We start from the raw sequence: 15,863 nt of genomic DNA, 5'->3' as shown, positions 1-15,863 counted from the left end.
GACTCCAAATTGATACTCTGGTCCGGATTGAACTAGAGCTCGCTTTGACTCTTACCTTGACACAAGTTGTTAGTGTTAGCGTCCTAGGGTATGTAGATCGTTATTTTCTCCTCGTTCTAAGCTTTCCCTTCCTAGACTGAATAGTTATATTATTCTGATATTACGTCAGATCGGCTGACGTGGAGTACTATTGTTCATAAAAATATCCCTCATCTATGGGATGGGGCCAAGAGTGAAGGATTCCTCGAGGCCCGGACAATCCAGGGGAGACAGCGCTCACGATGCCCGCGTGGGTCTGACAGGATGTGCCCCATGATCATTGTTTCATGATGAATCTTTTTTTTTCAGGGATCAAGCTGGCACCCAAGTCAGTCGGGCGTCAAACTTTTCTTGGTGAAACGCCTGTGGCGATGGACCCAGTTTGACCGGAGAGTAGGGGTCATCGCCTGATACTCAGACGCTGAAACTTTAGGGGTCAAATCGTATAGCGTGGTTTCAGGATATATTTTGAGAGAGTAAACACGTAGGATTGTACGTTGGATCTCGCCAAAGTCAATGATCCGATATGGCACTACACCAGCATATTTTGATGCTTCAATCGTTCGAAGAAATTCTCATAATCGCCAAAATTCACCTGGTATAAAATAAAATACAGCAACCAATGCTCCACATGAAATGCAGGTATATGCAAGTTCTCTCCCAGTCAGTGCTGGCCTCCTACCCACGAGCGATCCTCTCGCCATATCCGAACGATGACCAGCTTTTCCCACCCCGCCTGCATACCACTCGAGCCAGCTGTCTCTGCACACCACCCACCCCAACTGCGGACACGTTCCATCACTTCATCGGGCCGATTCTGCTTGCAAAGCAGTACATATGCCACTCCACGGCATGACAGTGTCTCGGGAAGGGCATCTAATAACCGATTTGTGGTCTCCATACCATCAGCGCCGCCCGCGTATGTCAGCGACAAAAAGTACGAGTCGCTCTCGAACTTGGCGGAGCGAGACATGGCTTTAGATGTAGTGGGATCATTCTCTTCTGCGGATGGGAGGCGAGGCAATTCCTCTGACGGAACATAGGGTGGGTTGAAAAGAAGGACGTCGACGCTGCGGGGGCGCAACGCAGAGCAGAGATCGGACGTTAAAGAGGAAACATGGACGGCGTGCATGTTTGAATTATCTTGCGCTTTTTGCTGCTCTTTGATGGCTGTTGACACTGTCTCTCGAGTCGCGATACAGGCATTGCGGTTCACATCTGTTCCTAGCGTGAGGATGTCTCGACGTCCAAAGATCTCTTGTGACTGTGCCGCTGTAAAGGCCAAAACTACGCCAGAGCCCGTGCCTGCTTCGACCACCAACGGCATTGGGTTGGCGTTTTGGAATCTCTCGGAGAGCCATTTTGACTCTGGTGGAGATGAGAGTGTGTCCAAGAAGAGATACGAGTCCTCAGATGGCTCGTAGATGGTGTCGAATGACACATGCGATGTGTCAGGTGTCGGTAGCATCGTGAAGATATCTTTTAGAGTGGCTTTATTGTATCGGTGGTTCTTGAAGTTGAAAGTGACACCGTCAAGGATGCACGGGTCAAGCAGATTCCGACACGAATGGTCACGCCAAATGCAAGAAACGAGAAGCAGATTTACACTGCTTGCAATTGAAATAAATTAAAATGCGCAGCAGCTCACAGTAGAAGAGCTGAAGGTGCCGTGATATTTAAAAAAAAAAGTTCGCATCGGCAACGATGATTCGCCGCGCGCTCGCCGCCTTCCGACTCCAAAATCTCCAAAATCTCCAACTTCCCCAGAAATTATGTCATTTCGTGAACCTTGAGAACTCACAACCCGCAACAATGCGCCTCGCCCACCGCCTCCTTATGGCCACGCCGGCCTCAATCGGTTCCAAATCTAGCCTCAGCGAGGCCCTTGCGCTTCTCCCGCCGCTGCAGCTGTACCGCCGCATCCTGCGCGTCCACCGCAGGCTCGACCCGGAAATGCGCGTGTTGGGCGATTCATACGTGAAAAAAGAGTTCCGGGCGCATCGGACCGCGGAGAACCCATTGCACATTGTAAGTTCGCTCTGACTTCTCGTGTATACGTTGAGAGGAAAGAATGGGGATTGGAGTAGTGAAAAGAAGGTGGGACTACGAGGCCGGAACTGACGGGTATCGGCAGATCGGATTCTTGACAGAGTGGCAGCTCTACGCGCAGAAATTGGAAGGTGATAATTGGACTGGGGATAAGCTGGACGAGGCCAAGCTGAACAAGATGAGTGGTACGGTTGTCCGCTCCAACCGAAGCTCGTTCGGGTTTGCTAACATGGAGTCTCTGTAGATCAACAAATCGGACAGCTTTTTGAACTCATGCAGGCTATCCGGAATGAGGGCCAGGGCGAGGGTGATGGTGAAAAACAATGAGCCACTGGCCAAGAGGAGTTGGGTGGTCTTTGTGAGGGTATCGAGATGCGGGCATCCCTCGATACTTGCGAGGCACCTTTGTATATATATAACTAAAACAAATAGAAAGCGCCTCCTATCAGAGATGGTTTATCCGACTCTGGTTTCCAAGTCGTACAGTTTCTTTGAGTTAGCTGCCATTATAACCCGCTGATCCGAAGTTGCCGTGGTATATCAATAGTATCACCAGCACGGTACTGTTTGAGCCGCAAAGAAACGGTATCCGAGCCCAGCCCAGCATGTGCAACTAATGAAAAATACAGCTGTTGTGCACTTTATCAATTACTGGATTGATCAGGATTCAGAATATTAAGCAGCTTCAAGTGTTTGCAGCTCTTGTCTAGCTACGTCACCCAAACGCCATAAACCTTGACATCCCATTCATGTATACTTAGAATAGACTTCATAATAACACATAGGTGTGTTTAGCTAGTTGAAGTTCCCGCATTCCTCTAAGAAAGCAAATGTCACCGTTCCATCTTTCGAGTGTCTTCCCAACCTCTTTAACATGTCCTGCAATATCCGCTCTGGCAAACTGACCTTAGCTAACATTTTCTCCGCCATCCATAGCATTTTTGCCTGATTAGTACTGCGTCATGAGCTAGTCTCCAAACAATCCAGTAAGCCTCAAGAATTTGATTGCAGGAGCTTTAATCTATTCTCTGTTGCAGTTGACCTTCACTAAGCGATCCTCCATACTAAGCAATCCTAATTATCATAGCTCCAGGGGGTTGAATAGGGGCCGAAAGGAATCATACCACACAATTGACTTTTGGAGGAGATAATGCTATCAGAAGGTCGATTTGAAGTGAATAAAAAGCCGAGATGGTTCTGGAAATGAAATGTAGTATACAGGGCGCGGGTGGGGGGACTCGTTACATAACGCGACGGAATCCCGACATCGGGGACGGGGAGATTGCATCTTATACAACCAGTCTCCATTGACGCAACATTTGAAGTGTTCCAGTTGAGCCTTAATACCTGTGCTCTTTCAGAATCATACCCAAATCTCCCCAGCTCCCACAAGATACACTTTCTCCAATTATCCGAGATGCCAGCCATTCTAGAAGACCCTTCCTCCCACAATCCCCCACCCGAAGCACACACCCAAGCTGCAGGCTCTCTAAAAGCCCGGCACACAACGCTACCCAAGGCCGCAGGGGCAGGAATGACTCTGTACCCGATCACCGGTGGGCCGTCCAGCGTTCCAAAGGACCTCATCAAGTTCCTGCACGCCGAGTTCAGCGCGGAGATCGAGCGCGGCTCGACTTATCCCATGGAACAGCCTATGGCTCTGGAGCAGTTTGCTAGCTACTGGTTTGGTACGTTTTGTGTTCTGGCTGTGCTGGATGAGGAGGGGGTTGAGGGCTTGGAGGAGGGCAGGGAGTGGGAAAGGGTTTGTTTGGGAACTTTTTATATCAAGCCGAATTATCCTGGTGAGTTTCTTTACGTTGGAATTTGGATTTGTCTGTTCCCTAGTGAGTTGATTAATTCTAACCATCCACAGGCCGCTGCTCGCACATCTGCAACGCAGGATTCATCACTACCACCGCTGCGCGTGGCAAGGGCGTCGGACAGGCGATGGGTGAGACGTACCTGGAGTTTGCGCCTAAGTTGGTAAGCTCGAGCTCTATGCTGTGTAGTCTTGATCTCTAACACTTCCTACAGGGATACAAGTACTCTGTCTTTAACCTGGTCTTCGCCAACAACCCGGCCTCCATCCGCATTTGGGAGAAGCTGGGCTTCAGCGTCATCGGCCGGGTACCGAAGGCGGCTCGGCTGGCGAACAGCGAGGACTTGGTCGACGCCTTGATCTTCGGACGGGAGCTGGGCAATTAAAATGAAGACTCGCAAGCTTGGAGCCCTGAAGAGAGAAGACAAGCTCTTGAAACGACGATAGATTGTATATAGACGGCGTCTAAACGAATTGATGAATCACCAAAACACCATGCAAAAGGAAAAGAAATAGTTCTCTCTATGTTACAACGGTTCCGTTATCAAAGAAAAAAGAAACAGTAAACTACAAGAGATAATATTCATATCAGTGGAAGAGAAACGAGAAACAAGAAACCGAAAGACGTGACCCAACGCTCAGACCGTACCATGCAACAATGGGGATATCACGCTTAACCTGACCCTCAATATTCAAGTTGCGCCTTCGCCAACCCAGACGCAGTTTCGGGTCACCGGGCGGACTAGGACGCAATGCACAAGTAGATAAAACATAAGACATGGGGTAGAAGAGAAAATGTTCAGCTATAGAGGTGGAAGAGGGTAAGATGGGAGGTTGAAGAAATTATGCCCTCCATGGCGGTCGGGTCTCCACTTTTTGCGCAGGGGTCTTGTCGTTTCGCTTGGGTAGTGGGAGTAGACTGGCGCGCTTGTTCGTGGAGTGACCTAATGCGGTGCCCGGACGAGTCGATTTGCTTGGGCTGTCGGTTGGTTCTTGGGTCCTTGAGACGCTGCGACCGAATGATGGGATACCGGCAAAGCTCTGCCGGCTGCGAGGAGTCTCGGACAGGCCCGACGGTCTGCGAAGACCACTGAAAGGGGGTGGATCGAGCAGGGAGGATCGGACTGGTGTTGGAGAGGAAATATTCCGTGCGGGACTGCGGGATGATGAAGCCAGTCGGCTCGACAAGCGACTGATCGATCTTCCTGGGAGAGCCCCCGGTATAGGAGAAGCAGTCGACTCGCGTCGGAATGGATTGGGAAGGGTAGATGATGGTCGAGGTGTGCGCGCCGGAGCAGATGACTTTCGGACGGTATAGTTACCGGAGTCCACGTCATTCAAATTGGTGCTGTTGGTCCAACGAGGGCGAGTGGGGATTGTAGAGGGTGGTTGAGGAGTGCGTGATAGTCTGCGAGAAGCCGGCGTGGGAGTGGCAGCGCTGCTGGTGTAGGAGGGCGTTGGAGATGCCAGTCCGGCTGGTATCGGGATGGAGGACTTCCGTCCAGTCAACGTTGCCGTGGGCTGGGGAAGGCCTGACATTCGTCGAATCTTGGACATTGTCGAACGTGTCGAGGTGCTGCCAACTGAGCTCTCGCGGCGGCTTGAGCCACCAACGGGCGTCTTCCATCCATTCCCGCTGATAATAACCGATGATGCAGGCGAGCTGCCAGGTGTGTCGATGACACTGCCTGTCGCCGGGCTATCCATCGTGACGATACTGGAGACGGAATCTCGCAATTGCTGACCCCTCGCAATCTGCACATCTTCCAAAGACGTATCCATCACCCGAAGGCTGGCTTTGAGTGCATTCGTTCGAGACGTCATATCTGACAACAGTCGCAAGACCTCGCCATTGACTGTCAAACGCTCATTCACGCCCTTTTGGATGATGGTAATCACACGTTCGATGGCAGGCACGTAGTGCATCTTCTTCGCCTCGTAATTCTCCATCCGCTTGGTCAGTGTCGACGGGTTATTCACCTGTGCGTTGCTTTCCAATGCTTCTTGTAACTTGGCAATACTGCGTTCAACCGAGTCAAACATCTTCTGTGCTTGACTGCCCGCGTTGCGGAACACTATAATCCACTTATCCTCTCCCAATTCTTTCTTCAAGGCCGTCGCGTCAGTCTCTAGCACCTTGTAGCTCTTTTCCAGGCGGTCTCGCCGCTCGTCAAGCTCCTCGCATGCACTTGGAAAGACACCTTCGGCTCGTGATTGGAACATAGATAGTCGCATGGGCAAAAAGTCCAAGGATGCCCGCAATGGTTGCATGCGCGCAAACAGAGCCATGAGGTTGGAGTAGCTGGTATCGTCCTGCGGAGTCTTGATTACAGGCGTGCCAGATGCCGTGGCCAAGATAGGACCAATACTCAAGCGGCTGGCAGGCGACCGACCCTTCGTCGGGGATTCCTCCACAATAGTCTCGAGCTCGTTGATATCAAGACCGCCGCTAGGTTCAGTCGGGTCCATGAGACTCTGATGACGTTTCTCTTCCATTTCGAAAATCATCCCACTCAGGTTGTCAATTTCCATGCCTACGTCGCCTAGGACGTTGGACCACAGCTCCTCCCATTCCATTGCCAATTCCACAAGTCCCTTCACACCCTTGAGCTTGTTTTCTATTCCGGCCCATTTCTGTGTGATAGTTTCCATCTGGCTGATCATGGTTCTCAAGCTGTCGGCGTCAACCTTCGCGATGTCGTCCCTTAGCTGCACGTTCTCGATTGATGACATGTAGACGTTGACGAGAGTAGCAAATTGAACAATAGCCTTGTCCACACCCTCAAGGCCTTCTCGGCCACCTGCCGCCGCCCATTCCACATCATCCTCGGCATCCAGGCCGCTAAGCACATCTGAGGCCTTTCCGATCCATATTTTAATTTGATCAGCGTGTCCATTCAAAGCTCGAACGGCCGCAGGGGCGGTCGCGATGTTCGAAATGCTCGTCTCGAGTACTTCCGCTTGAGGAAGGGGAATGGAAGTGAGTTGGGAGAGCTGGTTGCTGAAAGAGGCACGGGAGAAAGAGTATATTGAATCAGCACGCTGCAGCCCTCTCGGGTTGAAGTATGATTGTGTATTTGAGGAGGAGGTGATTGAGGCAGGCGGGGAATCTTTGGGCGGGGGAGGAGGAGCTGACTCCTCTAACTGCTCCTCGTGTCGTTTTGTGTCGTCGACATATTTCTCGAAATCGGTCCGGGTGTCTTCCGTCTTGTTATTGGGTAAGGGATCTGATTCTAGTTCTGGACCAGCGCGCAGCGGCGCTGGAGCAGCTTCCGCAACAGACATGGATGTCGGCGGAGAATTGCTTTGTGGCCGTTGTGCGGCGGCCAGAACGGGGTGCTCTGGGCCGTCAACGACCGCGTCGGCGTATTCTGATCCTTGCCCGAGCGCTTCGGAAATCTCTCGCAGGAGATCCTGGCTGGGTAATTCGAGAGTGTTGGACGCGCTTCGCTTCGGAGTCTGCGTTGTTGCCGGAGATGTGTTCGTTGTACCGTTCCACGCTTGACCTCTCCTCTCAACCTTGATCGACAGGTCCTGGTGTAGACTGTCCAGCACCTTGAGGTGTTCTTCTGGGATCCGACCAACTGCTGGGTTGCGAGGCGTACTAGTCACCTTGCTGCCGCCGTCGAGCAGCTTTACCCGAGCAGCGAGGGCAGGAGACAGGCGGCGGAAGATCGAACGGCCGTTAGTTTTCTCCGCACTATTGGGCTCCTGGGCTGTTTCGTCCTCGTGGGTGCTTTGATTGCTGCTCCCAATACTCCAGAGGGAGGACTTCGATTTCAAGCGGCGGAGAGGGGATGGTCCGTGTTCATTGGGGGAGCCGGCGGGCGGAGGAGATGCGGACAAGGCGGACGCGCTGGATGAGGGCGGTGCGATGTCAGTCGCAGAAGTTGGGCCGCCGACTGTGGCATGCATGGATACAGGCCCGGAGTGGGTGGTTGGAAGAAAAAGGCTGTTCAGGTAGGGATGGGCAAGGAATGTTTCGTCTCGTTCGGTAAAGGGCGAAAAGGGTAGAGATGAGCTCGCGGGTATTTTGTGACGGATAGACTCAGGAGTTGAAGGCTACATGACCGGGTTCGAACGAGGAGGAGAAAGAAGGAAGTGTTCAATAAATAAAATAAAAGTTTGGGCAGCAAGCTGCGAATTTGAGACAAGAGGGATGAAGTGGCCGGTACAGCTACTCTGCAGAAAGGTACCCAGGTACAGGTACAAGTACCACGGTGCCTGCCCGCTTAACAATGCGGCACCAGGTACCCACGCCTCCCCCTCTGTAATTCAAGGGATCGTCACCCTATGCGGATCCGATGAAATCATTCGCTGTCGAATTCGAGATAATTCCTATCTATTCGACTGCTTTGCTTGGCGACTAAGACCTCGATACAATTTTGCTCTGCTACGTTTCGATTAAAACGGCCACCCACGAGGGCTCGCGCTGATCTATGAACCTTGAAAGCTCGGCTCTACACTCGTTTCAAGGGGCCGATCAGCGGCCATGTGCCTAGCGTCAATTCGACGGGGCTGCACGTAACGGTTTCCCCCGTTGATATAACTTTGTATTATAGGCGTATGCTCATCCATGCATGTACACTTCAACCGTAATATAGTGCCTCCCCAAACAATGGAGAAAGAAGTAAATAATATGCAAGAAAATTCCGAATTCCGAACGGGACCAACAATCGGACAAAAAACCAACACCGGATGCGGAGACGGGTAGAATAGTCGGGGACAATTCAGGGGTATCTATAGCCAATGGCCCGCAGCAGAAAGGAGACCAAACGTAACGTGAAAAAAAACCGAGAATATGCAAATGAACCGCGTCAAATTAGACCGGCACTCGGCGGTCGACCGGGATTGGCCGCCTGCCAGTCCCGCACCAGCTCCTCGCGTACCGTCTTGCACCAGGACAGCAAGGCCGTGTCGAACTGCTTCCAGGCCACTTCGCTACTGCCCTGCACCACCTCCATCACGTCGACCTTGAGTCGGAGCTCCCAGCGCAACTCTGCGGCTTTGATCCAGAACCGCAGGTTCTCTGCCTGTCGATATGGTTTCGCGACGTCCTGGTGGAATGACTTGATCTCGCCGAAGGGGCGTTTGGACTTTTTCACGGCAATGTTGTGCAACTGGACGAGAACACGGCCATCCCTGAAGCGTTCGAGAAACGCTGTGGGAAGGGAGTCGCTGGGGGTATCTTCGACCGATGTCCAGTCTGGCAAAGTATGGCCACCGGGCATCAAGCTCCGAAGAAAGGATTCCTCGCGTGATCGCTCTCGTCCAGTCCAGTCTCCCTGGGCCCAATCCCAGTTCTCCCGCTCTTGAGCCTCCAGGTCCTCCAATGCCTTCTCGCGAACGAGCATGGTGCGGACGCCGGAAATCCACCCCTTAACCACATCGCGCTCCTCATCCCGCAGTCCGGCAGCAAAGTGTCTTGCAGCCCAGCGCTTCAGAACATCGAGAACATGGAAGAGATCCTTGCGGATTTCACGCTCGCTCTTGATAGATGCCAAGCGGTCTGGTTGTTCATGGGTGGTGTAATATATCTTCGCGGCTCGAATAGCCATGGTCACATCGTCTAGAATGCACATTCCCTGTGCTTCCTCCTTGGTTTGGGGAGTCGGTGCTTCTCGCGATGCATAATCTTCCGTGGTTTCCGGGACATCACCGGGAGAAAGACTGGTCCGTATGGGTTCTCGGGGTGGAGGCTCTGCGCCGTTCTCAATTGCCTCGAGATTGGCTTCCGCTTTGTCCAATGCAACCTGCAGATCCCGTCGGAGAGAGATCAGATCTGGCGGGGGTGGAATGTGGTGTGTCTTGATACTGTAGGTGCTAACCGTAGGGGGCAGCATCACTTCCCCCTCCTCATCATCGACATTTTCAGCCCCGGCCGACTCAGCCATGTCAGTCGGACTGTCGACGAGGTCATCATTATGCCGTTCATTGGGTGTAATCAGCACCCGGGGCACATTGTCCTTGTTCTTTTTCTTAAACTCCTTGCCCCGCCCGGACTTCCCATCCAGCAAACCCGTCCTCGCAAAGTAATATTGTAAATGGGCGATGCTGCCCAGACTCATGACACTATCGCGATGGCGAGCCGAGTCGGCGAATTCGGCGCCAAAAGCGCGGATGTACCCATGGCGGCGGGACGAAGTCGAGACCGACGACCGTGCGTCAGCCGAGGTCGCGGAGGACGCGGAGTGGGAAGAGACGGAGGAGAAGGTCCGGTCTGGCGAGGAATAGGAAGAGATAGCCGGCGTGGCAGGAACCGAGGGGGAAGGCGACGACGAGCGAACGGGAGGCGAGGACAAGTCAGTGTCCACGAATTGCGGCTCGTCCATGGCGATTCCTGAAGTTGGTGTCGCAGCACCTGTTCAATGGCAAGTTCGATCGGCGGTGGTGGAATGTGTACTCGATCGGAACTCGACAGGAATGTGGGAGTCGAGAGAAACCCGAATGAAATTCTCGTCAATGATAAAAAAGAAAGCAAGGCGAGACCGTTGGTCGCACGGCCAACGACGGAACAAAGGCCACGAGGTTTAACGAAGCCGTGAACGATCGCCGGCTGAGAAACTTCTTTTGGTCAAAAGGGGCTGATCGGGGGAAAGGGGCAGCGGGTCACCCACGCTTCGATGTACCTGCGACGGGCCCTAATTGAAGGCCATCTGTATATCTGGACCGGCCCGTTGGTATACTCAGATCTTAGGTACTTTTCCTGCTCTCTTTTATTCTCCTATCGAATAAATTCACGTCAACTGAGGCAGTTCGTACCAGATGTGATTGAATTGCCGTGTCGGGTTTAGCCCTGCCCCGCGTTCCGCGTTCCAACCGAAAGTGTCTTTTTGGACCGCGTAGGCTCGTGATATGTACAAATGAGATGGGATGTTCCGCTTTGCCCCCAACGCCATAAAAAAGCACTCTTAAAAGATGTCTCCTCGCTCCCATCCCGTTCCTCTGAGGTTATCAATGCCCTTGCTCGGATGCTCCTTCGTCGGGTCCCGGTACTTGGACTGGTAGGGATTGGGGTCCAAAGCCTGGTTCAGGTTACCGAGCGTATGGTTCACCTCGCGGTGTTTGGCCTCATCTGCGCGGATGTACATGAGAAGGTCCCGCATGGTTCGTGAGCCCTCGGGCATCTGCCAGTACTGCACTGCGATGTCAGGTGCCTGGAGGTTGTTCCACTCGGGGAGTTTTCCATCCTCGAGTTCTTGGATGGCGCGGGTGTAGGTGATGACAGCCTCCTCTTCGAGGTAGCCCACGAATCGGTGGCAGATGCGAGGTGAAATAAGGTAGGAAATGAAGAAGCCATTGAAGAAGACGCCCTGGGCGCCCAGCACCATCAGACGCATGAACCAGCCGGGTTCGGCTAGCTTGAGGAAAGTCAGCAGGTGCATGCGCTCGTTGAATGCCTCTTCCAGGAGCGTTTCAATCCTAGACAACCAAGTCAGTCTCTTGCTTCTTTCATTTTTATCAAGGTCGACGGGAACATACCATCCGTTGTCTCGCTTCATCTTGCGAAGACTGCGCAAGTGTCGCAGCATACCACCGACCATACCAGGCACACCTGCCACGCTCTCCAGGAAGATGAAACGGGCCATCCATTTCTTCTCAGTCATCTTGAATCTCTTCGGTGTATTCTCGCCCGGCTCGGCATGCCGGTAGCCGGTGGCGAAGTCCATGCCCCATCGGAAGACACGAACGGTACCGAGGGCAACCCAGTCGGACCAATTGGTTGCTTCACGATGTGCCACTTGGATGCTTTTCATTTCTGACTCGGTATATCTGGCCCACGGGTTAATACAAACACCACCATGGGAAAAAGGATGAAGCTTACACTGGGTGAACCCATGCTGACTCGACTTCTTTCACGCCCGGTTCCTTGGGAGGTGGAAAGAATTCTTTGATCTGGTTCTGAGGCGTTGATGAGATGGGGCGCTTGGATGTGCAGTTGAACGGTGCATGATTCCTGTTTGCTCGGCCTGAGCGATTGATTCCCTTGACGGCAACGCCTGAGTAAGCCCGCGCCGCAAGGTGGAAGTATGTCGTGGGTCGTATAGCAACCCGGAAGGGTGCTGTGGTTGGTATTGATGAGATCAAGCTCATGGTGCTAGCCAGAAGAATAATGGGCTTCGTGTTTCAGAGTCTGTTGACTGGGTAAGTTGAATAGTTTCAATGTATGGTGGAAGAAAGTGAGGTCAGGCAGCGTCCATGGAAAGTAGGTTTTATATAGCTATCGACCCAGCGAAGGGTTTTCGTACAAAACCGTCGAATCCCGATCAGCATCAGCCAAAAAAGGGGCAAAGAAAAAAAATCCCGATACAAAACCAGAAACCCGAGCGCAGCAACAGGAACGCGGCTGTTCCTGAGTGATGACATTCATCACGGTTCATTGGCGCGCCACTGAAGTTTACAGTAGTTTACGCTTCGAACGGCGCCCCACTCCACCGGATTCCTGCATGACGGCTCCGATGCGATCACATCGGATCCGATGGTCAGCCTGCGATCGACGTCCCGACTACGTGCGAACAAGAAGCATCCCCAAAACTGTTCCCGTTATCCTCTTGGTTTTCCCTCAAATTTCCCCTTGTTCTGAAGCCGTATCCCGGTTACCGTCATTTCGGGCCTCCCGTTGAGCAGGTGACTTCGGGCGCAGCCGGGTTCGTTGCCAGTGCAAAGCCCGCTTCGGTGTGTTGAGTCACCGACCCCGAGAATTTATCGGGCTCAAACCTTCTCACTGGGTCTCGGGATCCCTATAGTTCTTCACCGGGTCCCTGAAAAGCTCGATATCCCGAGTGATTATTTCTGTCGCCATATCTGTCGGTTTTCAGCGTGTACATCATGGTCCTTGACGTTATCCGTATCATAAAGTCATGATGTTCAATTTATGCCTTCGTTATTCTTCATTACTACAAGGCTTGAGTATCTCTTTACGTATGCCAGTTGTCCTTGCGCCTTTTGCTTTTTCTTTTATTTGCTTCCACATCCGCCTGCTTCCACGAACCTTCGTAATGATGTGTGACAGGGACGTCTCCCCGGTCTCTCGGCGATCCGTTCTGAGTAGCGGCGAAGGAAACTCCAGGCATGATCAAAACATCACCAACTAACTTTAGGTGTTTGATACCTGAAAAATCGCGATCATCGACAGGTCTGCCAAACAGCTGCTCGAGACTTTCCAAGATCGCAACGGTCATTATCTTGGGTCCAGTCACGTTCACGACATCTGAAAGCATTTCCAAAGTGATCTTCGACATGGGGACTTGGTTGTCGCTGGCAACTTTCTTCAGTCCGTGGACAACGGCGTCGACGATCACTTCTAGATTGCGCGATAACGGCTGTGCCGAGAATACCCAGCTGCAGAACTGGGACGCAACCTCTATGCCCGGTCCTCTCCATTCAAAGTCGAATTCTAATCCGATGATCATGTCGATCTTTTGATGTTTGTACTCCTCGGGCACCTAGTCGGCGGCTGATGTCTCAGATGAGACATCCAAATCGCTCTAGTACCCACCCTTGGCAAGGACGATCAAGTAGCGAAAAGGTCCGCCCGCAAGATCGGTATTGGGAGGGATTCATAGATCTCAACAATATCGGGCCGTGTCTCTTGGTAATGGGCTCGAACAAAGGCCTCGCCCGAGCGCTCGGTCAGCAACTCTTAGCGAAAAGAGGGATTTGTGGCAGTCCAGCTGCTGATCCATTCTCGTTGTTGTTTGGATATGCGATCTGTATTGGCTAAATGCCACACTTTGTCTGGAATGTTTTGAATTGAGGTGTTGATGTTAGACGGGTAACTGCTCGGGCCGCTAGTCAAATAATCCTTGGGAGGGTCGTGTGCGATTGAGCTTGTGTCATCGGCCGCAGTCGTCACTGAAGTCTTGGGAATAGGTAACATCTGTCTTGAATTCCAGCCCGCATAATAAAGAAGGTAAACAAAAGTCGGAGAAATGGAGAGAGCGACGACTAAGCGCAAAGGGCGCGAAGTCTTTAAGTTGGAGACCGAGAACATACAGCGGCCCCTGAGGGGCAAGTCAATGAAAGGCAAGTCAATTAATGAAGGTGAGCAAGAAGGTAAATACAGAACGGAGTGTCAAAAAGAGAAAGCACGGTGGGACGCTGCAAGATATATGAAGAGCAATCCTTACAAGAGGGATCAAGGATCAAGGGCGAAAGAATTATTCCTGGAAATTGCGGAAGTACACCACACTGGTATATTGGAGAATGGCCCGAGTGAGACCGCTACACTTGGAGGCCTGCGTTGAGCAAGTTGTCTGATTTGTTAGGGATTTAGAGCCCATTCCTTGCAGTCCGAACCACGCGGCAGAAGTATAAGTGCATTCCTTACTGAGTGAGGAGTAGCAGCCATTTGAGATACTTGTCATGAGGCGATTTACTCGACCAAGTTATTCTTGGGGAGGGTAATTCCTACTGATAAACGACAGCACCCCTCCCCTATCATAACAATATTCTAATTTCGATGATTATGATTTCTTTCGCGCCGTCTTCGGCATACTGATGATTCTCAGTAACATAATCTGGTCCTGTGGGGTCCTAGGCCTAATTACCGCGCTAGATACATCGAAAGAGAATAATAGTGGTTTCATTGGATGGTGCCAGTGGAAATCCACAACTGAGTATATTTGTACAACCAATTTCGGGATATTCTCAAAGAACTGTATTAAGTCATTCTCGTCTAGCCCGAGGATTGGCCGACAAAACTACTTGGACTCTCTCCCGGAACTATGCGCGCAGTTGCTCACCAAGTGGCTCCTGTAGGTACGGGACGAACTGTCACGATAGTAGCATCGCATACGATTAGATAGCCCCGGGGCCCGAGGCCGGGGGGAGCGGCGCGGTTCGACAGCGCGTGGCGTAGGCAATGAGCATTAGGCAGTAGTCCGTGCTAGCCAAAAGTCAACTACCAGTGATGATGAAGCATATTAAATATCAGCACTTGAAGTCTTAAGTGATGCTACGAGTTGAACATGGTTCTGGATTTTGCGACAGTGAACAAGAGTAATGGCAGGAACCATTATGGAAATCGTCGGATGAAACTCGGACAAGGAGAAGGAGGTCCACGATACTAACGGGCAGAGGAGAATGAAGGAATTGCCTTTTAAATATCCAATTCCTTCCTTGGTAGCTAGCAGACGAACAAGAGGTTCAAGACCCAGAATGGAACATAGATTCGGCAGTCCTCAACACCACAAAAGAGTCATCGTGCTCATGGGGCTCCAACTCCTTCTTTTCTATTTTGGCCACATGCGCCGTTCGCGGTCCCTTGTTAATCTGTTGCAGGAAGTTCCGCATAGACTCTTCATCGCCTTGGACCTCGCCCTCGACCTGCTCGTTAGTCAATAAAGTGTAACAGAAAGTGTTTCGTGGAAGCGCATTTAGGCCTACCCTTCCGCAGGTCGTATTCCTACACCATCCTTTCAATCCTTGGCTGACGGCAGATTTCTGTGTGAAGTCCCTGTAAGATACCAAGATTGGCCGTCAATCACTTGCTGAACTTGATATGACATCATCGGTCGGGCTGTGAGAGATTGGGTTCCTACCGGAAGCCGACACCTGAAAGCTAGTGTTAGTGGTGGGAAGGAAACACAGTTCAATTGGTAGGCATTTAAACTAGAGTGATAATATGGAACGTCCGATCTTACCTTGCACGGCGCCGTGGACTTTGAACGCGATCTGGGAAGGGTCAGTCATGTGGGGTAATGTACAACTCGTCAACCTGGCACCAAGGGGGTTTCTGCCAGTCGAACTTTGCATGGGACAAGCTCATATGTGCAGAAACATACCCGCTGAGTCGTCATGTTGGAGACTGCTCGTGGAAACTGGGAGTTGAGGATGCTTGGAGGCAGAATCCAAGGTTGGTGGATAAGATAAGATCGCCACCTTGAGTGGCCGATGCACTGCTGAGCTAATCCTTGTTTACATCTTCAAAGGTTCCTTTGGAAACCGCAGCGAG

The 15,863-nt window shown here is 51.8% G+C and overlaps 8 protein-coding genes across 8 annotated transcripts; 2 read left to right on the top strand and 6 right to left on the bottom strand.

Moving 5' to 3' along the window:
• Positions 1-703: 703 nt before the first annotated feature.
• N7498_002443 (S-adenosylmethionine-dependent methyltransferase) lies at positions 704-1,507 on the bottom strand (the record flags this gene model as incomplete). The annotated part of the gene is made up of 1 exon (XM_058449505.1): positions 704-1,507. The coding sequence occupies one exon, from the start codon at positions 1,505-1,507 to the stop codon at positions 704-706; it is 804 nt and encodes a 267-aa protein (XP_058311849.1).
• A 344-nt stretch (positions 1,508-1,851) lies between these two features.
• Positions 1,852-2,415, top strand: N7498_002442 (succinate dehydrogenase assembly factor 3; the record flags this gene model as incomplete). Its single annotated transcript, XM_058449504.1, has 3 exons — positions 1,852-2,067; positions 2,174-2,273; positions 2,333-2,415. 3 exons carry the CDS (start codon positions 1,852-1,854, stop codon positions 2,413-2,415), a joined length of 399 nt encoding a protein of 132 aa, XP_058311848.1.
• Positions 2,416-3,505: 1,090 nt separating this feature from the next.
• N7498_002441 (GNAT family N-acetyltransferase) lies at positions 3,506-4,293 on the top strand (the record flags this gene model as incomplete). The annotated part of the gene is made up of 3 exons (XM_058449503.1): positions 3,506-3,890; positions 3,962-4,071; positions 4,123-4,293. 3 exons carry the CDS (start codon positions 3,506-3,508, stop codon positions 4,291-4,293), a joined length of 666 nt encoding a protein of 221 aa, XP_058311847.1.
• A 457-nt stretch (positions 4,294-4,750) lies between these two features.
• On the bottom strand, positions 4,751-7,822 carry N7498_002440 (KAR9 family protein; the record flags this gene model as incomplete). The annotated part of the gene is made up of 1 exon (XM_058449502.1): positions 4,751-7,822. One exon carries the CDS (start codon positions 7,820-7,822, stop codon positions 4,751-4,753), a length of 3,072 nt encoding a protein of 1,023 aa, XP_058311846.1.
• A 902-nt stretch (positions 7,823-8,724) lies between these two features.
• N7498_002439 (uncharacterized protein) lies at positions 8,725-10,239 on the bottom strand (the record flags this gene model as incomplete). Its single annotated transcript, XM_058449501.1, has 1 exon — positions 8,725-10,239. The coding sequence occupies one exon, from the start codon at positions 10,237-10,239 to the stop codon at positions 8,725-8,727; it is 1,515 nt and encodes a 504-aa protein (XP_058311845.1).
• A 579-nt stretch (positions 10,240-10,818) lies between these two features.
• On the bottom strand, positions 10,819-12,001 carry N7498_002438 (alternative oxidase; the record flags this gene model as incomplete). The annotated part of the gene is made up of 3 exons (XM_058449500.1): positions 10,819-11,329; positions 11,390-11,680; positions 11,733-12,001. The coding sequence occupies 3 exons, from the start codon at positions 11,999-12,001 to the stop codon at positions 10,819-10,821; spliced, it is 1,071 nt and encodes a 356-aa protein (XP_058311844.1).
• An 824-nt stretch (positions 12,002-12,825) lies between these two features.
• N7498_002437 (uncharacterized protein) lies at positions 12,826-13,320 on the bottom strand (the record flags this gene model as incomplete). Its single annotated transcript, XM_058449499.1, has 1 exon — positions 12,826-13,320. The coding sequence occupies one exon, from the start codon at positions 13,318-13,320 to the stop codon at positions 12,826-12,828; it is 495 nt and encodes a 164-aa protein (XP_058311843.1).
• Positions 13,321-15,055: 1,735 nt separating this feature from the next.
• N7498_002436 (uncharacterized protein) lies at positions 15,056-15,708 on the bottom strand (the record flags this gene model as incomplete). The annotated part of the gene is made up of 2 exons (XM_058449498.1): positions 15,056-15,235; positions 15,694-15,708. 2 exons carry the CDS (start codon positions 15,706-15,708, stop codon positions 15,056-15,058), a joined length of 195 nt encoding a protein of 64 aa, XP_058311842.1.
• Positions 15,709-15,863: the final 155 nt, after the last annotated feature.

This window comes from Penicillium cinerascens (genome assembly GCF_028974065.1).
Source record: "Penicillium cinerascens strain IBT 15544 chromosome Unknown contig_1_segment0_segment0, whole genome shotgun sequence".
NCBI lineage: Eukaryota > Fungi > Ascomycota > Eurotiomycetes > Eurotiales > Aspergillaceae > Penicillium > Penicillium cinerascens.
The sequence above is the reverse complement of the archived record's forward strand: the minus strand, read 5'-3'. Positions and strand labels throughout refer to the sequence as shown.